The sequence below is a fragment of the Hydra viridissima genome, unplaced genomic scaffold (genome assembly GCF_058129835.1).
Source record: "Hydra viridissima isolate aposymbiotic clone 2 unplaced genomic scaffold, HvirCarnegie_v1 scaffold_1, whole genome shotgun sequence".
In the NCBI taxonomy this organism is placed as follows: Eukaryota; Metazoa; Cnidaria; class Hydrozoa; order Anthoathecata; family Hydridae; genus Hydra; species Hydra viridissima.
Window position 1 is genome coordinate 9,851,122 of NW_028324300.1, and position 26,254 is coordinate 9,877,375.

General features: G+C 28.0%; 1 protein-coding gene across 1 annotated transcript; it reads left to right on the forward strand.

The window, feature by feature from the left end:
* Positions 1-464: 464 nt before the first annotated feature.
* On the forward strand, positions 465-24,551 carry LOC145187867 (uncharacterized). The gene is made up of 28 exons (XM_090094833.1): positions 465-594; positions 3,373-3,474; positions 6,142-6,234; positions 7,313-7,389; positions 7,749-7,949; positions 8,699-8,885; positions 8,992-9,027; positions 9,362-9,406; positions 12,144-12,224; positions 12,327-12,629; positions 14,226-14,425; positions 15,173-15,311; positions 16,108-16,274; positions 16,541-16,631; positions 16,719-16,918; positions 18,013-18,067; positions 18,680-18,772; positions 18,910-19,070; positions 19,147-19,353; positions 19,465-19,651; positions 19,800-19,856; positions 20,435-20,512; positions 20,709-21,014; positions 21,203-21,402; positions 21,500-21,638; positions 21,734-21,900; positions 23,955-24,042; positions 24,118-24,551. Exons 2-28 carry the CDS (start codon positions 3,390-3,392, stop codon positions 24,333-24,335), a joined length of 3,861 nt encoding a protein of 1,286 aa, XP_089950959.1. The 5' UTR covers positions 465-594; positions 3,373-3,389; the 3' UTR covers positions 24,336-24,551.
* The last annotated feature ends 1,703 nt before the right edge of the window (positions 24,552-26,254 follow it).

Below are 26,254 nucleotides of genomic sequence, written 5' to 3' on the forward strand. Positions count from 1 at the left end.
TTACTCAAATGTGAGTATATATTATACAAATACCATACAAATATTTTTAAAGAGTATATATCAAACAAGTAGCCTAATAGAACAAATATCAAACAAATAATCAAATTTCTACAAACTTCTTCGTCGCTGCAAGTTACTTAAGTGTTGTTTATTAAACAAGCACTAATGCCCCTCGTCAATAATGGTTATCAATATGATGATAGAATTATACCGCTTTTCTTTTCTTGTAGGTAAATAAGGAAAACGGAAACTTTTAAAACTAATGCTTGAGTGCTTTTTATATTTGGTAAGGAATAAAATCATAGCAGAGATTTATATTTGTGACGCTAAATGAGTCTACTTAAAACATGTTCACCAACTTCCCTTGCAGTACTCGCTTACAAAAACTCAGCATGTTGTTTATCATGGATTTATTCATATTTGTATATTATTGTCTTTTGATGACATTAACGTTGATTTATCTTAATTGTTAGCATGCGCATCGAAAGTAAAATTACTTTCGATGTTTCATTATTGAGTTTATTTTATTAAAGTTTTGATAGTGAATATATCATAAACAGCGGGGGAAAGAGGATGAAAGGGTTCAACGAGTAGGTGGGTAAAGGAAAGGAGCAAAGTGCTTTCTTTCCCGTTGTGTTAGCTCTTAAATTTATCAAATACTTTTATTACGGTACGTTTGTGAAATACGTTACGAATGTCACATAAGAACTTAAATCAAAAGTTATTGATAACTTTAAGCTGTTTATCATGAGTGTGATTTTTTGTAAAAGCCCTAAATATATTTTTGAACGTTAAGTCAGTCTTTAAATCAAGTATATTGCATCTTAAAAATTTAATCCGCAGAATAAATAACGTAAGTTAAACTCAGGCAACATTGTTTAAAGAAATATTCTTTCAAAGGAGTTTATTCCAGATCCGGATTTAAAAAACCAGGTCTGTCTTAAAATATGAGTTTAAAGGAAAACTTTTAAGGTTAAGTGAGCATGATATGGATCATAATTCTTTAATAGTAACACAATGTTCAACCTATGTTTTTATCTAAACCAATGTTCAAGCATTTCACAGTGGTCTTGGTGATGATGGCTGAATGGTGGTGATTTTGCTGAAGTTTTTTTTTAATGTGGTTTAGTACAGTTGTGTATTAGCACAAATACTATAGATAAATTAGCATTGCTTAAAAATGAAAATTTTTAACTTGATTAAGAATACAAAAATTGCTAATTGGTTATGTTATAAGCTTTTAATGTTAAAAACTATTCGTATTTAACTTTTTAACTCTCCTATCACAAAGTTTATTGCATGTCTAATTTTAACTGACTCACATGAAAAAAATAAATGCAAAATTATTAAGCTTCATTTATTTTTTTGCAGTTTAAAACCAATTAAGCTCCTTTAAAGTAGGAAATGCTGAATAAAAGTATATTCATCAGAGATTTATAGTATTACTGTGGCGCTAGAGCTGCTTGTTATTCTTAAATAAAAGCACGTGGATTGCAATTTACAATTACAGCTGATTGTCAAATATTGCGAATGCTCAATGATCTTAAGCTTTTAACTTCTCATTACTAAATACAAAAGTGACTACTTCAATCATTTTTATCGATATTCGTTGCAAGCTAAATTTCTTAATTTTTCTTTATGGAAAGGATAGAAAATATATGGACAATCCAGGGGTATTTTAACTAACGCGAAGCTGAACCATTTTATAAATTATTGCCTTTTTAAGGCAGCTATAGCGACAGTTTGCAACTCTTTCTACAAACTAATTTTTTTCATTTTGTCAGTAATATGCAATAACTTGATTATTTTTAATGTAAAACTTAACGCTAAATGTGTTCAATTAATCCTTCGTCTCTTACGTAGAGCTTTGTGAATAAAATCAAAATAATAATAATAACGCAAGAGCGGGGACAAAACGAATTATTTTACAAAATTTAAAATATGTATCGCTCGGAAGGAGTCTAAATACTCGTTATCTTTAAACATCTACTATCAAAAACCATGTTTTAATTGTTTCACCTCTATTAAAAAATTGGCTTCCATAGCCTTACTAAACAGTTAAAATTTTTAGTGACACTGAGCAAATACGAAAAACTTAATGTATACGAAATTTTTTTTCAAATTAGTTCGGTACATTCTGTCTGGAGAATGGCTATTTAAAGTTATTTTTTTTACAAGTCCTGTTTTTTAAACTCCACAATTACATTAGAAAAATTATTTTTTAAATCTTTTTTTGTTCAAGTTAATGTTTAGACTGCAACCAAAAAGGTGATAAACAAATTAAAGCAATATATCGTTACTTTTGAGTAAGAATGTTAAAAATTGAAAAAGGATCTATGCTGAGGTAAGAATAAAACCTTTTTGAATGAAAATATAACAATTTTTTTTTAAAAACACTTTACAACTTAAATTTGCTCAAGGTAAAAAAAAAGTCGAATTCAAAATCTTAAAAAGTTAACAGAGATAAAGCCCAATCTAACAAATAATCACTTTAAGTAAATTTATTAAAATGCTAGATCATAAATTAGAGAAAAACCTAGAAGAATATCAATTAGAATATTACAAATCTTACAAAGATTGTTACTCAAAATATTGAAGTTTTCATTAAAAAAACAAACAAATAATGGACTGTTTTTTTTGTTTGTTTCAATCTCCATAAGACATCAAACTTGTGGTGATAAAAAATATAACACATCAAAAATCAAAAAGTCTAAAATCACATTTAAATACAGAGTCCAGTTTAATGTAAAGGCTTTAAGCTAATGAGTCAAGATTTTGCCATAGGTATAAAATACTTAACACTGCTTAAAAAATGATCCAGTTGTTTCAGGGTTATGGTGTGAAAAGATTATTAACTGCTGCAGGTGTCTACCTAATCAAGCTCTCAATTATTGCTAAAATATTTTGTTGTAACCAGATCAGAAGTAGATTATATTTTTTTAATGAAAAGTTTTTACCTAATTTTTAATAAAAAAAACTATCATTTCTGTCTGTAAAATATTTAATTTAAAACCTGGTAACATAATGAATTTTTAGATCTACTTTTAAAATGCTCCAAATAAGTATGTTAAACAACATGCATCATTTAAAATGTTAATCAATCTTTTAAAAAATTTATCTGTGTGGTGTTACTGGATCTCTAATTATCCATTTCAAAGTTCCCCCATCTATGTTAATATCAGCTATATATATATATATATATATATATATATATATATATATATATATATATATATATATATATATATATATATATATATATATATATATATATATATATATATATATATATATATGTATATATTATAAATGTATCATATATACATATATAGCATACAACTACTATATAATTTAATTTAAATCTTTTTTTAGCCTTACTAAAAGTCATAATGGATGACCAAATTTGTCCTCTTTTGAACTCTGATCATAGTGATGGACAGACATATGTGAATAGTCAAAATTTGAATATTAATAGTAAGAATTATGTTAATATTTAAATGTAAAGTTAATGTTTTTAAATTTACTTACTAGTTAATGAAAGAATAGCATTTAGTGAATATTGAATTTTTGTCAAAAATCAAACTGCTCCAAAATGAAGTGTTTTTTTGAAATGAAATAAAAATTCCTTCAATCAAAAAAAAAAAAAAAAAGTGAAGAAAAAAGCCAAAAGTTTGTTTATTATCACAAATCTGCTTTGTTAAATGTGATTTTTTAATTTTAAGCAAAAAAAAAAGTCACTTCAATGTTTAATTATATGGATTAATGCCAGTGTATAATAGGAATGAGTTTATATTGAGTTTATATTGAAATTTTACACAAATAATTAGAAAATTTAGTACATAAAAACAATGGAATGACCTTGACCTCAGTTTGGGTTGACTACAACCTAAAGTTTGTTGTACATCAATCAAGATGTTGATTAAGTTAAGTTCGATTAAGATGTTGTAATTCAAATAAGAAATTAAGTGAGAGTTTCATAAATGAAACTTAAAGAAGGAATTTAAAGAAGAACTTTAATAAAGAAATTTAAAGAAAGTTAAGAAAAAGATTAAAGAAGGAATTTAAAGAAGCTCAAACAGAAAATTTAAAGGTTGGCTAAAAAATTTAGATCTCTTAAGTTACCATTAACATTTTTAACATGAGCTACATTACTAAGTAATATCTAAAAGTATAATGTTGACAATCTGACATATAGTTTCTGTAATAGTATTTTATTACCTACTTTCATGCCAAGGCTATGTAAGGATTATAGTAGTTGTGTTTATGTTTTATTCACCCAGGAATCATTAAATGTCTGATATCATACAAATGGGGCAGTTTAGATTGATAGTTGTTACATTGATGTAAATATTTCATTTTTGACTTAAAAGAATAAACTGAAAGCCTTATGGAGTAAAAAAGTTGGTGGTTACAAAGTATTCAGTCAAGTGGAAGAAGCAAACATTTTAAAATATTTCATGATATATTTTAAATAAGTCAGTTTGTGGACTTTCTGTTGATTGGTTTTATTTATGATTAGTTGTCAAGTCCTAATCAGACCTTAAGAATTGATAGTATAACAGTTCACAAGAAACTTCTAGAAAACATGTGTTGAATTCTTTCTTGAAGAGAAAAAAGCAGTGATTTTCGAAGCAGAACCCAGCTGAGCATAAAATGGATGGAAAGAAACTTTGAATATACACTAAAAGAGTGAATGGTTTGACACCTGCTGTTTTACAGGTTGGTTTGCATATGGATTGTTTTCTGATTTGATAACTGAATGTAAACATGCTTTAATGGATGATAAGTTTTCATCCAATGTCAATCAATAAAAGAAAGTAACAAAAAGTAAATTGCACTACATCTAACTCCTGTACATTTCAAACTTTTGAAGTTGCATATTTTCAACCCACAAATACTCAATGGAGAAAAGTCTTTGCTACTTGCAAGGAAAGATTAGAAAGCACTTTTTTATTTTCAAACCTTTCTTATATAAAATAGTTCTTCAACAATCTTGATTAATATGTTATAAAGTATGAAGGCTGCAATTCTTGTTTAATTTAAAAAAAAAAGTGGTTTATAGGCTTTATAAAAGAACAGACATGAAGAAATTGTTGCTGTTAACATTAACCAGTCTAAGGGGAAAAAGGTATTTCTGCAAAAATGCCAAAGATATCCAGTTCCAACAACAGTTTAGGTAGAGAATCAAGTAGTGAAAAGTCTAAGATATATTCAACATTAAAACAGCAGAGAATATGTGAATAACAATTTGAAGATTTTTAATCTAGACAAGAAACTGCAAAGTAATTGAAATAAACTCTTTAAAAGATGATTATGTAATTGTTGACCAAGAAAATGAAGACTTTTCTGGAATTGTTAAAGCTAATGAGAAGCTAAAAAAGGAGCTAAAATCAGTCTAACAAATAACAGGTTAAACAGGATATGACCCATGCAATTGATCCAATATTTTTTTGAAATTCAGAAATACTGCATGCTATCAAAACATCAAAGCAAATTTCTGGAATAAGGGTTTATTGAAGTCTAAAGGTAAAAGGGGAGTCGGGTTAAAAATCTTTGGAAACTGTCAAGTACTAACAGAATTATGTATGTATGTATGTATGTATGTATGTATGTATGTATGTATGTATGTATGTATGTATGTATGTATGTATGTATGTATGTATGTATGTATGTATGTATGTATGTATGTATGTATGTATGTATGTATGTATGTATGTATGCATGCATGCATGCATGTATGCATGTATGGGGGTGGACTTGTTAAAGTTGTATTCATGTCTTACTGATATCATGATGAGTTTTTTCATAGGATATGTCAAAGTTAAATGAGAAGAAGAATATCAGAATTGGGCACAAGGCTATTTTCCTACTGGTTTTCTCCTTCTCATGCCTCCTTTTTCTTTGATACAATACCTTGAAGTATAGCACTTGCTTACATGCATCAATTAAATCATTAAGTTATCAAGCAGTATTGTCTGTGTGGCATTTATAGACTAATTTAAAAAGTTCCTAATCAACTCTATTATGTTTAAGAGTATCAACTCTTGACTTTAAAGTGATGCTATTTATCTAATATACTACAATAACACAAATACAACGCATGCTCATAACTATTATACAGTATTTAAAATCTATTTTTAGGTTTACTAAACTTTACAACGGGTGATCAACTGTGTCCTCATTTGGAATCTGATTTTACCAATGCACAAGCATATGTGTATGATGAAAATTTGAGTAAGAATTATGTTTACACTTAAATGTTCTTCTTCTATGTTTATTTTTTAATTAGTAGTTTTTTAGATCCGCTTACATTTTTTTAATAAAAAATCAATATCATTAGATAAGTTCAGTGGCAGATTGAACTCAGTTTCAGCAATTAATTTATTTTAAAAAATGTTGCCTGAAAATAAAATTGTTATGGAAGCTTGTGATTATTATAAAAGAATAGCTACTCTGTAATTTTTTTCAAGTAGTATGATAGCTCTTTCAATGTGTTGTATTAACGCTAGGGTATTTTTCAAATGATTATCATAACTTTGAGTTTTTAATATTCCACTTTTTTAATCAATGCAAAGTTGTAAGATATTATTAAAAAGATGTTAAAGTGACAAAAGTTGTGAGTTTTACACATTTTAGGGATGCATTACCATCAGAAATATATGGCCTTGTTATTTTTAATTATTATTGCATTTCTTATTTGGGGTGATTTAGTGCTAGCTTTTAATTTTTTTTTTGTGGTTAAACATCATATATTTACAAATATTCACTTATTAGTGCTGAGAATGTTATACATACTAGGTTTGTGCTGTTTCTGTGACTGATCAGTAATATAGTTTGTGCATCTTTTACATACAAAGTTTCCAGAACTATACAATAACTAAAATGTAATTTATTGTGCTAATAGCATTGATTTATTATAATTTTTATCTTTACAGTTTTCTGTTTGTTTTATGTTGTTAAACTCATGTATTATTTGTTGCAACCTTCAATTATATGGAATGTTCTCTTTTTTCCTTTGGAATGTTCCTCCCTACATGCTGCTAGAAATCATGGGTTAGGTTTTCTCTAATAAAAAGATTTAGCAAAGTTTATTAGTTTAAGTATTGTTAATTATAATAGATTGTTAAAATTAAACTTTGTCTATACTTCCATTTCCTTTATTGACATGCTTAATTAAGTAACATTTTTTCTTCATATTTGTTTACATAAGCACCTAATATTTTATATGGAATTGTTAAAAGTAACCCCAGACCCAAAATGAAAATGTATAAAATGATATGCAAGCTAGCTCTCTTTTCAATTTTGTTTTTAGATGGTTATCTTACTGCACCTAACTATTCTTTTAAAATAATTGATGTGGATTTCCCTGGTATGTTCTACAAAAAGCAGGTATTTTTCCTTCAGCTTTTTTTCTTTCAAAATCTTCTTCATTCAATTGTATCCCTAACTGCTCAGGGCTGAAAATTTTTTTTTGACAGTCATTATGACAGACAAATGTTCAAAAAAGTAAGTTTTTCAACAGATTACGTTATGCAAAATAATCTGTTATGAAAAACTTACTTTTATCTTGAACACATGATTAAGTTGAGGTTGTTTATTCCTTTGTTAAATAAGAAAATGCAAAGTGTCATCAGTTTTAAAACTTTTTGCTTTTCAAGCTTGCCTAACATTTACAATTAAATGTTTTTCTTAGTCAATGAAAAATGTTCTTGATGTATTGCTGAAATAATACTAGCAATAACTTTAAGGTTCGATTGAACAATCAATCTATGCAAAGAATTCAAGATGGAAATATTCATTTTTTACTTGAGTTTGGAACTGTACAAATGTTAAATGCTGTCAGGGCTATTTCAGTTAAAGTTAAGCGTACCCTTGAAGACCCATATTCAAATGAACAATCAAGGGAGTTTGATATTAAAAGTCACCAAGAAGTGGTTCAAAAGACAAAGGTAAAATGAGTTTTAAAAAGTCGGTATTTTGTTAATTTTGTGTTGCAAAAGTCTTTTTTCTATATTTTGGCCCATGCAAAAATTATATGTAATAGAATCAAAGAAAATCAAAGGAGTTGATAACATTCTCAGATAGATAAATCAATGCTGCCATTCTGCTCATCTGACGTCTATTAGTTAATATTGTCAATACCCAAACACTTTATATCTAGCAAGAGTATGCTTTTAATCTTTTTGTTTAATTTCACTACCTAAAAATCCTTTAAAAGTTTTTTTTTTTTGTATTTTCTTATTAGTTACTTTTCTCTGTTAAACATCAAATTGATGAATCATTTTTGAGCTGTATTAAGTGCTATCATTTAGAAAGTCAAACTACTGGGAAAAAACCAAGTATTGATTCAGTGCTTCCTTGTTTAGTGTTTCAAATTTTTAAGCGAAATTCTGCTGAAAAAATACAAAATCACATGGGCAGGGTCAGTTGTCAGTTTGGACTTTAATAAATACATTCATACCCCCTAAAAGTAATAACGAGATGGTTATAAAATGTCAAAGTTATTTTAAAAAGTTGCTTCATGTGAAGGGACTTAACTAAATGTAATTAATAATCAAAACATCAGATTTTTATTTTGTGTTATCTTTTGTTTAGTCCATTTATACAGACCTATAAAAGTCACTTAAAAATGTGATTAATAAAAGTGAACTGTTTAAATGATGGTATGTTTGATTTTAATGCACTGTTTGTGTTTTAGATTTCTATGAAGTTAGATCTAGATTCAGTATATGAGGTGGATGGCTATAAAGTTTATGAACTAGGAAAGAGTTTACACAGTGATCAGAAGAAATTTCATCTAAAAATTGAAGTGGCTTTTGTCGGAAACTATGTTGTGGTGGGAAATACTCATAGCTTTGTGTTAGCAGGAAGTAAAAGAAGCAAAGGCAAAAAAAGCATTTCTTATTAAGTTTTTACTAATTACTTTTAAAAATGAAAGTTTTTGTTTTTAAAAAATCTTTTGTAATATAACATACTTCCTTTCTTTTTTAGGCAGTGAAAAAAGGCCTCGGTTATCAACTTTAAAAGGTGCATAATGAAAAATCCTTTTATTAATGGTCTCTTTACTACATCACAGAAACACAACATTACACTAACACAACATCCTTTAGCATCACTTAACCATAGCATCATTCAAACAAAACATTGCATAATGCACTACTCACACAGCATACCACACAGTGCAAATAATACTGTTGATAGGTTTATATAAATCTGTGATGTGTGATCAATTATTGTGGGCATAAAAGCTTTGCTATTTTTTCTACAATATTAAGTTTTTTTTTGCAATATTGAGTTTTTTGTTATGGTAACATAAGTCTTTGTTTTAAAATTTTATAGAACTTCTCTTCTTTACTTTTAGCTTGTATTGGTAATAAAAGAACCTACTCAAATTCTTTTTCATCAGGTTAGTTTCATAACAGTTCATGTAAATACAGCATGAAAAATTTAAAATCTGTATAACTCAAAAAGATATTATGAAATGAAGTATACAAAATAGATTATTTAGATGTTGTTTAGGGAGGCAGAGTTTGTAAAAGAGTAATGTTTTAGCAGCAGTAGAAAATAAGGATGTCCGATGTAGATTCTCTGACTTTTTTTATAGAGGCCATTAGTTTTTCACTAAACACTTTCATTGACTTGTATTAAAAAGTAGTTGCATTAAAACATATTTTAAGACAAAAATTTCATAAAACTATTTCACAATAATATCTATACATACACATGTTTTGTGTTTTGTTTTGTTCACGAAAAAATTAAACAGTTCTGTGGAGCAATCAAGGAACTGTCAACTACCATATCAGTGTTTAGCTTCACTTGTAAAGTTTCATCCTTAGTGAGTAAAGGTTCATCCTTAGTGTAAATATATATCTACTTCAGTTCTGTAAGTTTGAAACTCACAAAGCAAAACATAATTGAAGACATTCTTTTGGGTCTGTGATCATATTTCATACCTTTAACTTGTTCTAACAATAATTGGGAAATTTTTGATTTTTAACTTCTTCTGGATCATTTTTCCCCATTCTGTTTAAATTTCCACAAAAATTAAAAACTATTTCTCCATCTTTAGCTTTAGCAAATGTCATAAGTTTTTATATGTCTTCTTTAATTCATGTTTGACTTTTGTGGCAAAAATAATAGACTGCAGACTTTGCTTACTAATAAATAATAAAAACTGAAGTTGATCATGGTTGTAATTAGAAGATGGCTCAATGGCAATGCAATAACTTAATGCAATAACTTAGGGAAGAATTTATTAAAAGAGTAATAAAGTTCTTGCAATAATTTTTTTTTTGCTTATCAGCATCAATTGCTTTGATATCTGTGCCTGAAGCGTCTTTGTCACTTTTTCAACAACAATCTCATGAAGATCACAATTATAAACCAAATTAGCAATCTGCATGATTTATTGTTTCTATATTTTCCGAAATAAGCACTTTAATCAATTTTTGCTTCATGTTTAGGCAATCTAAATATATGACACATATTTCATTCATTACAAGCCATAATCTAAGAAGGAGTTAATTGGCTCCCCTAGTGAAGCCAATAAATTGACTTTCATTAGGCTGTCCTTTAGAAAAAATTACTTTACTAACACATAGAAAAGAAGTTATAAGAAATTAAAAGAATGGATTGAAAGGAACATAAAGAAAATTTTCTTTTTATTTTGAACATGATTCAGTTTCATGTTTAATGTTTTCATGTTTTTCTCTGTTTTAATCTGAGAAGACAATTTTAGATGTTTGCAAACTTTATCAAAAAAATAAGTTTATGAATATCACATATTAATATAAATCTATATAACATAAATTATTCACATAAATTATAAATATTGCATGTTAAGTAGATAATGATTAGTATTTAAGTGTCAGTCAGTTGAATTTTGACCAATACTAACTTTTTGTCAAGATCAAAATATATTTTATTATAAATTATGTGGTATATAAAAGTAAATTCTTTTTGTAAAAGCTTTAAAAAACATTAAGTAAATACTACTTATCATTTTAAAGCTCAAAGAAGAAAACATTACAGCACACCAATTTTTCAAGGTATAAAAAGAAAATGCTACAGCACACCATTTCTTCAGTCTTGAAAGTAACATGATGCAAAAGATGATCACAATTTGCGACTGTTTAATCTTGGTTTCATCTTGAATGCACAACACTGGATGCTTCTGAAACAAGTTTCACTGCACTTTTTATACTTTTTGAATGAAGTGGAAGTTATGAATAAATAGTTTCTTATCCTACAAGATATTAATGGTTACTGAAACTGATAAAATTGACATGATGGAAAAATTGAAGCTTTCATGGATTAGCAGTTCAAGAAGACCAATAATACAGTTGGGACCTTTTAAGTACCATTAACTTTTTTAAAAGCCAATGAAGTATTTAGTTCCTTTTTCTTGAATGAGCACCCAAGTATATGTAGCTTTTTTACTATCTGCTCCAAAAAGACAACCAGCCCAGCTTTCTACCTTTTTGTTGATAGCAGAAATAACTAGCACTAAAGCTTTAAATGTGTGTAAACTGTCATGTTCCTGAAAGTCTTAAAAAGTTGTTTGTTTCTAACAGGCAACTCAAAGACATTTGAAACTACAAAAAATATATATTCACATATTTACTTCAAAGACATAAGTGTTATAAATTTATATTAGGCTAAGCCTTTTTTTTTCTAATTAAAGTCTGCATTCTCTTCACCTTTCTCTTCAGCTTTCATTTTTAAGACCCAATTTTTTTTAATCTGAGCTTTATTTTGCATGAAACACTAAGCTTTCTTATTGCTGTTTCCTATTTCAATAACAATAGTAGCAATATAAGTAAATAAAAATAAATAGCGGTTAAAGAAAATATTAATGATAAATTATAAATAAAAGTTACAGATTGAATTTAACAAAGTAATCATAATGAAATTTTTAAAAAAAGTTTTATTACAAGTAGAATTTTTCTTATGAATTTGTTCTGTTATTTGTTATTGGGAGGAAAGATATAAAAATTTTTCTTGACAAATATATGAGGAGAGAAAGAAGATGAAATAAGAAACAAGAACCATAATGTGTCATGTACTATGAGTTTTGATTTTATTATCTGTCCAGGTATTAAATTGAAATATGTGATATTTTAAGTAAATTTTTTGGTTTTCAGATGTTTCACTGGATGAAATGAGAACAAGTTTCTCTAGTACATCATCTTCATTTCCTAATTCTTTGTGCTCTACGTATGAAGGTAAGTCCCTTTAAAACTTCTGTACATAAATTTCTGAGAAATATATTTTAGCAATCGTTTCATAGTTAAATTGTTTTTGAGCACACCAAATATTCATTATAGATAAAATAGAAGTGATCCAATGTAGAGAGCTGGTAGCACAACATATAAAAACTAAAACTTTACATGCAGAACAGTTAAGTTTAGCTACTCCTATTCAAACAAGCAATGGCGATATTGCTTATCACTGGCCACTAGAGAATCAGGATGAGAATTTTGAAGAAGGAGAGGTCGTAGGATTTATTTCTGACCAAAATGGAAAATACGCTTTAAAAAAATTGACTCTCAAGAACTGCAGTGAAGCACTTTTAAAAGGTGTGATCAGTCGCTCATATTACTTGCAAGCCCAAGTTCCAAAAGATGGCAGTAAGTAGTTTTAATTTAAGTTTCCTTCTTTGGTTGTAGGTTTGAAATTTGATAATAAAAAACTGTAAATAAGCTAAAAAGTTAAGTTGACTGGTAATTTTTTGCAAAAGCTTGGTTATTAGGATGTTTTTGTGACAAGGTCTCAATGAATATTAAATTGTGTGGGTTACAGTTCTAATTGAATTTTTAAATATGCTCATAAAGTTTACATAAAAGGGCCATAATTGATATATAAAAAACAATTATAGTTTGTAATACACTTAAGTAATGTGTTCCTAGAGAATGAAGAATGTCTCCTAAAGTGCACTGTTTTATTTGATAATATTTTATTGCTCAATGAAAATGTGTTTCTCAAATTGATATTATTACAATTTCAGATAAAATAATGACAATTAACTTCATATGTGTGGTGAAACCACACATCTGACATTAATTAGAGTTCCAAGTTAATGTGTCCTGGTTTTTATCTGTCTAGAAATGCAATTCATAATTTCTAGATTATTATCTAATTTGATGCTATTGTATCAAATGCTTTACTGATGATTTTATCTGAGTGGTTTCATGTCTTCATCAACCTGACTGTTGAGTTAGAGATATCTATTTTATCTGATCCATATTCACAAACGGAAAGTTTAATTAACTTCATTTCACTAAACATTTTTTTAATAAAACTTAAAACAATTCTCTGCAAGATTACAGTGCAGCTGTAGCAGCATATGCTTTAAGTTCAGGGTTCTAGATTCCTGAGTTTACATAAGTGGGAACCCTATTTAAATCTCAGTAGACAATGATAAATTTTGCAAATATTTCTAATATTTTCAAAATTGTTGCTGGTGTAGTTTTGTTTCTCTGTGTTTCAACAAACTTTTCCTAATTATAGCACAACCAAACTCTATTTAGTTACAATTTTTTCAAATTAATTTTGGGAAAATTAACTTTTTCACTTATTGAATAAATGGGGTTAGAGTAAAATATGAAGATATCATATCTATCTAATGGTTTTTTCTTTATTATGAAAAAGTAAACATTAAAAAATTATTCCATCTTTTGAGTAAAGAAAGTAGGAGGTGCTGATGCTACAATTAGTACAGCAACTCTGGCAGCTTCACTGGTTTAATGGCCATTAGTACATTAGAATGTATATTACTGTTGAATTGGAGTTAAAAGTAGGAACTGTAATATCTTGAAAAACTTACATAATAATTTATCAAGCTCAAGATGTATGTATATGGAACATATGCATACATCTTGACCTTGATAAAATATTTACAGAATAACTTACAGTAAACTCAAAAAGATACCATTATCTGATGTAATGATCTGTGCAGCAAAGTTAGGTTGGATCACCTAATCAATATTTTTAGTCTTTTCTCATGAAGAGAAGGTCTATTTTTATTTAGTTGAACACAGTTATTACATCAAATCAATAATAATTCAACCATAGGCATCCTAAATCATAAGCTTAGCAACAGTGAAAAATCTATTGGGATTCTCACACAGCATACTTTTAACATTTAAGTATGCAGATGAATCTATACTATAACATGCTTGACTTAGTTTATATGTTGCATTTTACCCTTTTTAAAAATATTTCAGGGCGCAGTGAAACAATTTGCTTGATGGGCATCGTACCAGTTCAAGTAAAAGGCTCAGTTTGCGTCAATGATGCACTATATGCATCTCCTGACTTCCCTGGCTTTGCAATAAGCAGTTACCATCTCACTGGAAAGCAGCTGCGAGGTTGTGCTCTTATTGGATATGCTTTCTCATCACATAAAACAGATGATGAATTAGCAGTAAGTGAAGTTGTGCTTGATCATATTTTAGTAAAATTGATTTTTTTATGAACTTTTACAATGTAGAAAAAACTTTGAATTTTGGTAAATTTTGGTCTATGTAATGTTATTATACTAAAAAAGTCACTTACTCATCAGCACAATTCATTATTTCAATAATATTTTACATTGTTGTGAAAATAATTTAGCGATATATTAAATAAAGATTGTACCAAGTTTTTATTGAATTGTTTTAGAAAATATTATAATTAAACTAATTTAATTGTTTAAAGTTATTATCTTAGAAGATGGCAATAGCAATTTTTAGATATTTTTCCAAATGAACACTACTTCACAAGATCATCTCTCTTTTTAGTTTACCATTTTGTTTATTAACTCATTGGCATAAATTTTAATAAAGCTTGTTCTAGCTCAATTTGTCCTGAATGTCCTCTTCAACATATGGTAACAACTTTGACTCGCTATGATGATCATACTAAAAAATATTTAAGCTCATATTGACTTCATATTCAACCCCTTAACTAAATTGTATTACTTAATATAAATTAACAATAAGTTTTAAAAGTATTTGAAGCTTCTATTTTAAATGTAAAATTATCTACCACTAATTTACACCTGTGACATTTTGTCTGCTGCCATTTGGTTCTCATAACTTTTCTTCTTTGTTTGTTTTGTTCACTACCAGCTTGTTGTAGAATAAATAAATTGTAAATTTTTAAAAAAACTTTTTTTAATCCTTCTTTTTAGGAAGGTATGGTACAAGCAGGAGTTTCTGTCTTAGAAACAGTGAGTCAATGCTTGCAAGATATGAGACTTCAGAAATTAGAAGATATAATAGAACACAAGTTTGAATCAATTAGATCAGTTCACAAAAGATCTAAAAAGTGTGAGCTTTTTTTTTCATAGTGAAACTTTCATCATATTCACAAACACCATTAAAATCCAGTTCAGAAACCAAAAAAGCTAAATTATTTGTTTTTTCTTATTGATTCTTGTTTAATAATCACGTGCTTATTGATTCAAGATTCAAAAACATAGTAGCCAATACTAAATAGCCTCTCTACAGATGGCAATTAGATATTCAAAGAAAATTAATAGGCTGTGTTTTCTCAAAAATAAATAAAGAAAGAACATTTTTTGTTGAAAATGTTTTTTTAATTAAAACTTATTTCATATTTATGTTATATTTCAATCCTTTTACTATTTATTAATATTGACCTAATATATTAACATTTAATTTTTTAAAAGTTGAACTTTTTATTTATATCTGCATATCCTTGTGCCCCCCTCACAAAAATTCAAACTTGATTTCTAACAATGCCATTTACATACTCATTAAATTTGTTTTATATGAACATCTTGCCTTACATAGAGTTAAAAACAGTATCGCCTCCAGATGGTATCTACCTGACTTCTTAGAGACCTGTATGACAAATTTGGATAAGGATGAAAGATTATTGACTCATTTAGAAAGAATAATTGAAAAAAATATTTTTGCTAATTATTGTTTTTTTGTTCTTATTCCATGATCATAGTGTACATTTATGGATGTTCAACTTTATGCTCAATGACCAATCTTTTTACTTATTAAATATCTTTTTTTTATTCATATTAATCTAGTTATTAGAAAAACCCTCACTGAATTAGATGATTTTAAGCAATAGCGTTATGGTTACTTTTAGGTACATTTATTTGCTTAGGAGTTGTTGCATTGCTGCTAGTGTTAACTTGCATAATGATTTATGAATACTTTGCACCTGGCTCATTATTGAGATATGCTATTTGTAGAGTGGGATCACTCAAAGGGACTGCAAAATTTTCCTTCAAACCGAGAAGCAATCCATATGAAGTAAGATAAATATCATTAGTTTTGGCTTCTAGTTGAATTATTTACCATAAATGACAGGAATATGAGAACCTATTAGTATATATTAATAGATAGTTATACAATTTAAATAGTAATTTAGGCAAGGTGTAGATAGCTATAATTATAGAAAAGGTATGAATTGCTAATTAAAGCATTTACAGCTAACTTATTTTAAACTAAATTAAGATTTTTTTCACATAGTATATTAACTTATTCTAATATTTAATTCTAGTTTCTTTTTCATGTAGAATGCTGAAGTAAACGGTATTGAATTTAAGTTCTCGACTCTTATTACAAAGAAGACAAATCATTTTTGGTATAAAAGTGTAAATAAGACAGGTTCGAATTATTGTAATCTATTCTGTTCTTATTGCTCTTTTTTTTTTTTTTTTTACTTTAACTGTTTTTCTGTTGTCTTTTTTAAAGGGTTCAATTATTATCTGAACATTGACAGATGTGCTTACGGTTCTCTCAGAAACACAAACATTATGTCAAATAACAAGCCTGTTTATGGTGCTGATGTGTTTGCTATTGATGAGATATGTGAAAACGTTTATTATTTTGATGAAATTGACGAAGAATGGCAGGCTTACATATCAGCTTATGACGTTCTGTGCAAAAAAACCTAAACATGAGAAACATGAAAAAAAAATATTCTTCTTAAATGTAAAAAGAGTTATTCAGATTTGAATTTTTGTTTTTCATTACAGAAATTAGATTATATTATGTACTTTAAGTACTAATAAATTATTTCCTTAACATTTTGCTTTTGACTTTCTAAATGACTTTGATATTTTTTATGTTTATTTGTAACATAAATTGAGTTGAAAAACAATAATTGAGTTGATAAATAAAATTTAGCTTCTTTAGTTGACATTTTTTATGTGCATTTGTTTCTGACAAATTAGTTTGTCCTAAAACTATTTTTTGTATAACATAAAAGTTTATTTTTTATAAAACTTTTTCTTCGGCTGATGTTTTGCATGATTGTTTATAGATTTATTCAAAATAAGCTTTTGATGAAAATGTAAATTAACTGTAATTTTTATTTTTTTATTTGGTTATATTAAATTACATTTTTATGATTGTTTTTTTTTAAAAATTAAAGAAGTTTTAAATTGGTTTTTAGGAGCAACACTCTATTTTCTAAACCTCCAAATCTATCAATATATGTCAGAAGAACATAGCTAAGTTTCTGATATAACTGAATATTGATGAAAATCCTAATGTTAAGAATAGCAATATTATTAATTATAGTAATATCATAATTATTTTTTTTAGCTTCTTGATTTGAAAGCTTCTTTTTTTTTTATTTTTATTGGGAAAAACTTACAGGTCAATGTCCACTTTGCATTTGATTCATGCCAAATAGTATTTAATGATTAAATTTTCGTGGTGCTTCAGTAGAGTTTGTGTATCATAATAATTTAAAAATTTCTTTTTTTATACACATTGATGTGATTGTTAAAAACATTTAATTGCATTGTGAATCTATTCATTTGAATTGTAATATTATTCATTAGAGCTTAATTCCTAATTGTTAAATGACATTCTTAAACTGCCGATTAACAATAGCACTTAACATGATTATTGTCATTCAGCGTAAGATTTTTATCATGATCATTATTAACTTAAGTATTAGAGACAAAGTGAGATTAATTTTGTATCAAGTTTTTTGCCGAAAATAAAATGTGCATGAAACAATAAAGATTAAAATCAGGAGAAAACAATGAATGTTAGCATCAAAGTTCTATTGTCTATAAGCTTTCGTCTATGTGAGCATTTTTTAGCAATGATAAAAGAAAGTGATCTAAATGTGTTTAATGGCTCTCTTCATGTTTTTGCTATTTAGTTGTAGATTTTGATAGAGAATGCTGTTAAATCCTGTTTAGAAAGTTGCATTAGTTTACTTGTTGGTGGCAAAAATCAGTTTCAAGATGTTTGTAATCCACATTCAATCACAGTAATGTTTGTATCCCACATTCAATCATAGATTATCAAGCTTAACACATTCTAACATATTTTTTAAAATAGGAGCATCAAGAAGTTTTTTTTTATCAATTATTTACATTTGGTGATTCATAAATTATCACAATATAAAAGATTTGAAATGATTACACTGTATTAGAGTTTTTTTTAGTTGAAAGAATTGTCACAAACAATAACTATTCTTTTAGTTAAAAGGTACTGTTACTATATAAGTTACTACCTTATTGTCTCTAGCAGTAGTAATACTTAATTGTCTGTAGTATCTGTTACTATTTTAGGCTATGATAAGTAAAAATTTGTTAAATGAGATCTTTATTTCTAACTTTTTATAGGCCCGGAAAAGTTTTGGATTTTTTAGAGTTCCATTTTGACCTTGAAATCAGTTGTTTGACATTTAGTTCACATGGATAATCAGTTGGCTCCACTCCTTGAAAATGAATACAATTGTGAACAGTATTTTGCTTCAAATCCACATGTTTTTGTCATGAGAAGTATTAGTTTTTAATTTATGCATTGCTGGTCTTGAATACTTTTTTAAAAAGAAATGTAAATGAAATATAAGCATGCTCAGTTTATTTTTTCAAATGTTCTATTTTTAGCTTCATTCTCTAGTGCCTACTTTTTTTAGATGGTGAACAAGTAAGTCCAGCAATCGATAAATTCATTGATGATATTCTCTCATCAGAAGTTAGATCTGAATATTCAGATCTCCCCATTTTAGCTAACAGCTATATTGATAGATTTAGTATTGTTTACGTGGATTTTCCCCAAGTTTTTTACAAGAAACAGGTTTATGAATATTACAAGTTTAAACTTATTTTGACTATTTTTTTATATGAATGTATTAAAGCATTGGTGTATTTAGGTACGAGTAAATAATCGATCAATGCAAAGAATTGTTGATGGCAATGTTAGTTTTCTTCTTGATTTTGGATCTCCAGAGCAAAGAAAAGGTGTCAAGCGCATAGCAATCAAAGTGATGCGCACTTTGAATGAAAATGCTGATTACTCAAACCAGCAACGAAATGGTGTTTTTATCGAGAGTCAGTGTACTGGTATACAAAAATCTAAGGTTACTATGTCTTAATGTTTTACAATGATAAAGCTAGCAAATAATACTATACAATTATTACAATTTTTTATGTTTCTTTGATTAGATAAGTTTCTCTTTCTATGTATTTAGATTTTAGTAAAGTTAAATTTGGATTCTGTTTATGAGGTAAATAATTATAAAGTTTACAAATTGGACAAGAGCTTACGTGATGATCAGAAAAAGTTTCACCTTGAAGTTCAGGTGATCTTTGCTGACTACACTGAGTGGAAAGAAAACACTCATAGTTTTGTTTTGGTTGGAAGAAAAAGACCTCATGGTACACAATTACAATTTACATTGTAATTAAATCACTGTAATTAATCCTTTTTGAGGCTTTACATCTAACTGGTGCTTTACACTTTTAAGTATTGTGTTTTAATGGTTCTTATTTGTATTCTACTGATACTTTTTATATTTTTTTTTAGAATCAAAAACAGTTAAAAAACGAGCTCGCTTAAGTTCATATGACTCATCTCTTTCTAGTAATAAAATAATATATTGCTTATTAATTTAGTTTTCTCTTTATGGCTTATACTTGCAGTTTAAAAAGTTTCTTTAAAAAGTTTACAAATACTTATGTTTTCAAATGCAATACTTCACATGTAGGATTTTTTTTTTTTTATAGGGCTAAGTACTTCCTTTTTTAACAAATATTCAGTGAAATGTTAATTACTAAAAAGTTAGAATCTAATCTTTTTCTCTAATTTCAAACATACTAAAAGATTAATTTGTTATTATATGACATCCAAATTTTTATTAAAAAATGATCTCAAAGTGTACATAAACTTGTTTTCTTTTAATTGTTTTAGTTCTTAATTATCTCAAGCAATGAGATAATTAGTGCTACTTTTTTAAAAATCTGTTTAGTATTGGTGATTAACCAATTATGCATATTTGTTTGTTTTAATCACTTAATTTATCGGTTTTATTTTAGATATTTAGATAAACAGTTACCATTCCAATTAGTTTGCATAAAAAAGAATAAAACAACAGAAATTTAAAAAAAGTTTTCTTACAAAGTTTAGCGTTTAACTGATGATCTTTTTTTGTGAATCCCTAGATTCATCATCTATAGAGGCATTGTTGTCTGAACTCTCACCTTCTTCTCTTGATAGCCCAGATTCATCTATAAACAAGCGTAGGTTTAGTTTTACTTATTAAGTGACTAATAACCAGATCAGAGGAGATAATCTAGAGTTATATTGAATTTATCTTGAGGTTACTTGTCTTATGATTGGTGTGTAACAATCATTAATAAATGCATATTTAGCATTTAATGATGATTTTTAAAGTTCAAAAAACGTATTAAGGTTGAATCTGCTCTGTATATTTAGGAAATGACATTGTATATGAATGCAGTAAGCTGGTTGCAAACCATGTACAAACTAAGTCAATACAACTTGGAGAAAAGTTGCTTCTGGATCAAACTATCCAGACAACAAACGGCGATATTGCATATCATTGGCCATTAGAAAATGAGGATGAGAGTTTTGAAGAAGGAGAAGTTGTTGGATTTATCGCTGATAAAAATGGAAAGTATGTTCTAACAAAATTAACTATGCAAAACTGCAGTGAAGCACTTCTAAAAGGTGTGATCAGTCGATCTTTTTACTTGCAAGCTCAAATCCCAGCTGATGGAAGTTAGTTTTTCATTGCTTTTTTTTTTTTTTTTTTTTTTTTTCTTCACATCTTGAAAAAGCATTTGCATTGTTTGCATCCATTTTTATTTTTTTGTTACAGTCCTTGTATTTAGCAAATTTTAGCAATAATGCTTGATAAACCTTTAGCCTTACTACTTTTTTAAAACTAACTTTTAACAATTTTTAAGGACGCAGCGAAACAATATGCATGATGGGTATAGTACCAGTTCAAGTAAAAGGTTCGGTTTGCATTAACGATGCATTGTATGCCTCTCCTTGTCACCCTGGGTTTGCAGTAAGCAGTCACTATCTTAATGTGAGTTTGCTTCAAAGTAGTGCTCTTATTGGTTACGCATTCTCTTCGCATAATGCAGCAAGTAAAGAAATAGTAAGCAAAGAATTGTCAATATCGAAATTATTTCTTACCATCCTGCTAATATTTTTGATACTAATCGGACTATTTTTCAGTGTTTGTAATTATTTAGGAGGGTATGGTTCAAGCCGGCGTGTCTGTCTTGGAGACAGCGAGTCGGTGTTTACAAGATGAGCGGTTCCGGGCGTTGGAGAAAAGAATAAATTTTAAGCTTAATAACATACATATGAATCAAAAGTGGTCTAAAAGATGTAAGTTTGTTTACACTAAACATTTAAAATTTGTGTTGGAATTGATAAAAGAAAAATATGTTTTTCAAATATTTTATTGAGTTTCGTTTTTCCAGATAACAACATTTGTGTTGCTCTTTGCATTATACTGGCTTTTTTAACTGGCGTCCTGATCTATGAAATATTTGCTCCCGGATCAAGTTTGAGATATTTTATTTGTAAAAGAGGAAGCTTGAGAGGATCTGCATTCTTTCAGTATATCCCATTGAATAATCCCTCCATAGTAAGTGTTTCTCTCTTTTTGAGTTATAGAAAGGAAGGTGTATAAATATATATATATATATATATATATATATATATATATATATATATATATATATATATATATATATATATATATATATATATATATATATATACATATACATATACATATACATATACATATATATATAAATATATACATACATATACATACATATATATATATATATATATATATATATATGTATATATATATATATATATATATATATATATATATATATATATATATATATATATATATATATATATATATATATGTATATATATATGTGTATATATATACATATATATATGTATATGTATATATATATATATACCTATATATATATATGTATATATTTATATATATATATATACATATAAATATATATATATAAATATATATATGTATATGTATATATATATACATATATATATTTATATATATATGTATATGTATATATATATATTTATATATATATATATGTATATATATATATATATATACATATATATATAAATAGTTGTAAATAGTTCTTGCACAATTTGGAGGTGTGTTTAGGGTCATTGTCCTGTTGTAGGATGAGGTTTGCTCCAATCAAACGCTGTCCACTGGGTATGGCATAGCGGAGTGATAGTGAAATGGAGTGATAGCCTTCCTTATTCAGAATCCCTTTTACCCTGTAAAAATCTCCCACCTTACCAGTACCAAAACAACCCCAGACCATCACATTACCTCCACCATGCTTAACAGATGGCGCCAGGCATTCTTCCAACATCTTTTTATTTGTTCTGCGTCTCACAAACGTTCTTCTTTGTGATCCAAACACCTCAAACTTGGATTCATTCGTTCACAACACTTTTTTCCAGTCTTCTTCTGTCCAATGTCTGTGTTCTTTTGCCCATCTTAATCTTTTTCTTTTACTGGCCAGTCTCAGATATGGCTTTTTCTTTGCCACTCTGCCCTGAAGCCCAAAATCCCGCAGCCGCCTCTTCACTATAGATATTGACACTGGTGTTTTACGGGTAGTATTTAATAGATACCAGTTGGGGACCTGTGAGGCGTCTGTTTCTCAAACTAGAGGCTCTAATGTGCTTATCTTCTTGCTTAGTTGTGCAACGTGGCCTCCCAGTTCGTTTTCTACTCTGGTTAGAGCCTGTTTGTGCTGTCCTCTGAAGGGATTAGTGCACGCCGTTGTAGGAAATCTTCAATTTTTTAGCTATTTCTCGCATAGAATAGCCTTCATTTCTAAGAACAAGAATAAACTGTCGAGTTTCAGATGAAAGTTCTCTTTTTCTGGCCATTTTGAGCGTTTAATTGACCCCACAAATGTGATGCTCCAGAAATTCAATCTGCTCAAAGGAAGGTCAGTTTTGTAGCTTTTTTAATGAGCTAGACTGTTCAGATGTGTGAACATGATTGCACAAGGGTTTTCTAATCATCAATTAGCCTTCTGAGCAAATGAGCAAATACATTGTACCATTAGAATACTGGAGTGAAAGTTGCTGGAAATGGGCCTCTATACACCTATGTAGATATTGCACCAAAAACCAGACGTTTGCAGCTAGAATAGTCATTTACCACATTAGCAATGTGTAGAGTGTATTTGTTTAAAGTTAGGACTAGTTTAAAGTTATCTTTCTTGAAAAGTACAGTGCTTTTCCTTCAAAAATAAGGACATTTCAATGTGACCCCAAACTTTTGAACGCTAGTGTATATATATATATATATATATATATATATATATATATATATATATATATATATATATATATATATATATATATATATATATATATAATATTTTTAAGTATAAGTTCTACAAAGTTGCAGAAAAGTTGAACGGCACATGTTTTTTTTCCCCTAATTTCTTTACCTTTAATTATACCTGTTTTACTGATTTTTATGTTACCTGGTTGTCACCTGCATTTTTTAAACCAAAAGTAATGTAAATGATCAATTTTCGATCCAATTGATGCTCATGGTCTTTTTTAACATTCTCCAGAGAAATGATTTTATTTTTATCATAGAACGCTCCTGTTAACGGCATTGAATTTGAGTTCTCGACTCTGATGCAGAAGACGAGGCACACTGGGTATAAACGGCTAAACATGACAGGTAGTGGTTTTGCATTGTATTTTTAGTTGTTTTTTTTTTGGCTGTTAATCATGGCTGGGGTTTTTCTTTATGTAGGAGTAAGGTATTTTATTAACATTGATCGTTGCGCTTACGGCTCGCTTAGAGAAACGAATGATATCGCTTTTAACGGTCATGCTGTCTATGGTCCGGAGGTGTTTGCTGTTGATAGACAATGTCATCACGCGTATTACTACGATGAGCCTTTTGAAATTTGGATACGTTATAATTCAGTTTCGTGGGAGAAGAAAGAAATATCTTGCCATCCTCCGTAACACTTCAAATAATTACTGCGCGGTGAATCAGACTGTCAGAAACACAGTTTCTTTTAAACCGTTTTAACTAGTTAAAAATTTCTATAAAATGTTTTATATGATTGAAAAAAGATTGTTGCAATTTAAAAGCGTTGCATAAAATAAAGCTGCTGCCGAATCATTTGCGATAATTATAATTAAAATAAACTGGCTTTCTCAGCTGAAAAAGTGATAAAATATTACTCTTTATTTCAATGGTTACGTAAACCGTATGCATTACACTCAAACACACCAGTTATTTTTTTACATTACGCTGTTGTTATTTTAAATTAGAGTCCTCCGTTGTCAAACATGATAAAGTATTAATAACGCGATTTCTTGTCACCACAATTGAGTGTAAAAAAAAATTGTAGATTTTTTCATAATCATATAAAAATAGTGTACCTCATTTAGTTCAAACCTTTTAAAATGAATGTGATATTGAAGAGTTAAAGGATTTTTTAAGATAAGAGCTTCAAACACTTCTACTGTTCAGTGATTGTTACCGTTCATTTGAGCTAATCTTAGAATGTTCTCTTATTAATCAACGGTATTGAAATTCTTGTTATAAATAAATCACGTTACTATACGAATCACACTTTCGTGTACTCTCCATTGAGTTAAGAGTCGAATAACTTAATTTAGTTTGAGGATTGATGGAGAGTATACACTATAGTGTATTTTTTTAGTGTTCGCTGTTCAGATTACTGTATATTCTCTTGCTGAGTAACATAAAATGTATAACTCATGCATAAATTTATAGCTTTTTAAAAACAACCTCAACGCATTTAAACGAATAGCTTGTTTTACAGGGTTGAAGCAAATGTTATGACTGTATGTTTAAATATGTATATATATTTTCTATTTGATTTATCTCAAATGAGCAGTATTGACGTTTTTAAATCATTCATTATTTGTTGTTAACGGAAATATGAAATGCCTCCTCTATATCTCATTTGGTTGTGAAGGAAGCAAAGTGATAGCTCTATTGTTTGTAAAAACCCTTGCTGGTAAACTATATAAAAACTTGTACAAGAGTTTCCTATAGTCTCATAGCAATCCCAGTTAGTAATTAATATCAAGTTAGCAAGTTGTACAGAGTTTTATTTTGTCGTTATTTTGAACAATGTGTATAAATACATACAAATACTTATAAAATAAAAATTTATATCTTATAAAGCATAAATCTTTTGCCTGCATTTTAACGTTGAACGATATGACATATCTCATTAAATTATGCCATACATTTAAAAAGAAATATAGAAATGTAATAAAATTAGTTTACATTTTAACTAACTAAACAGCCTGTACGCATAATTTACAACTTCAAACCCTATGGTACAAGCAGGATTTTCTGTCTTAGAAACAGTGAGTCAATGTTTGCAAGATTTGAGACTTCAGAAATTAAAAGATACAATGGAACACATGTTTTAATCAATTCGATCGGTTCACAAATGATCTAAAAAGTGTGAGCTTTTATTTTCATAGTGAAACTTTCATCATATTCACAAACACCATTAAAATCCAGTTCAGAAACCAAAAAAGCTGAATTATTTGTTTGTTTAATATTCACGCGCTTATTGGTTCTTGTTTAATAATTACGTGATTATTGAATCAAGATTTAAAAACATAATAGCCAATACTAAATAGCCTCTCTACAGATGGCAATTAGATATTCAAAGGATTCTAATAGGCTGTGTTCCCTCAAAAATAAAGAAAGAACATTTTTGTTGAGAAATGTTTTTTCAATTAAAACATATTTCATATTAATATTTCTTTTCTTTTACTATTTATAAATATTAACCTAATAAAAATTACTTTAATTAAAAAAAATATTATCTTTTTAACTTCTTCTTTTTTTGTTCTTATTCCATGAACATAGTCCTTATTTATGGATGTTT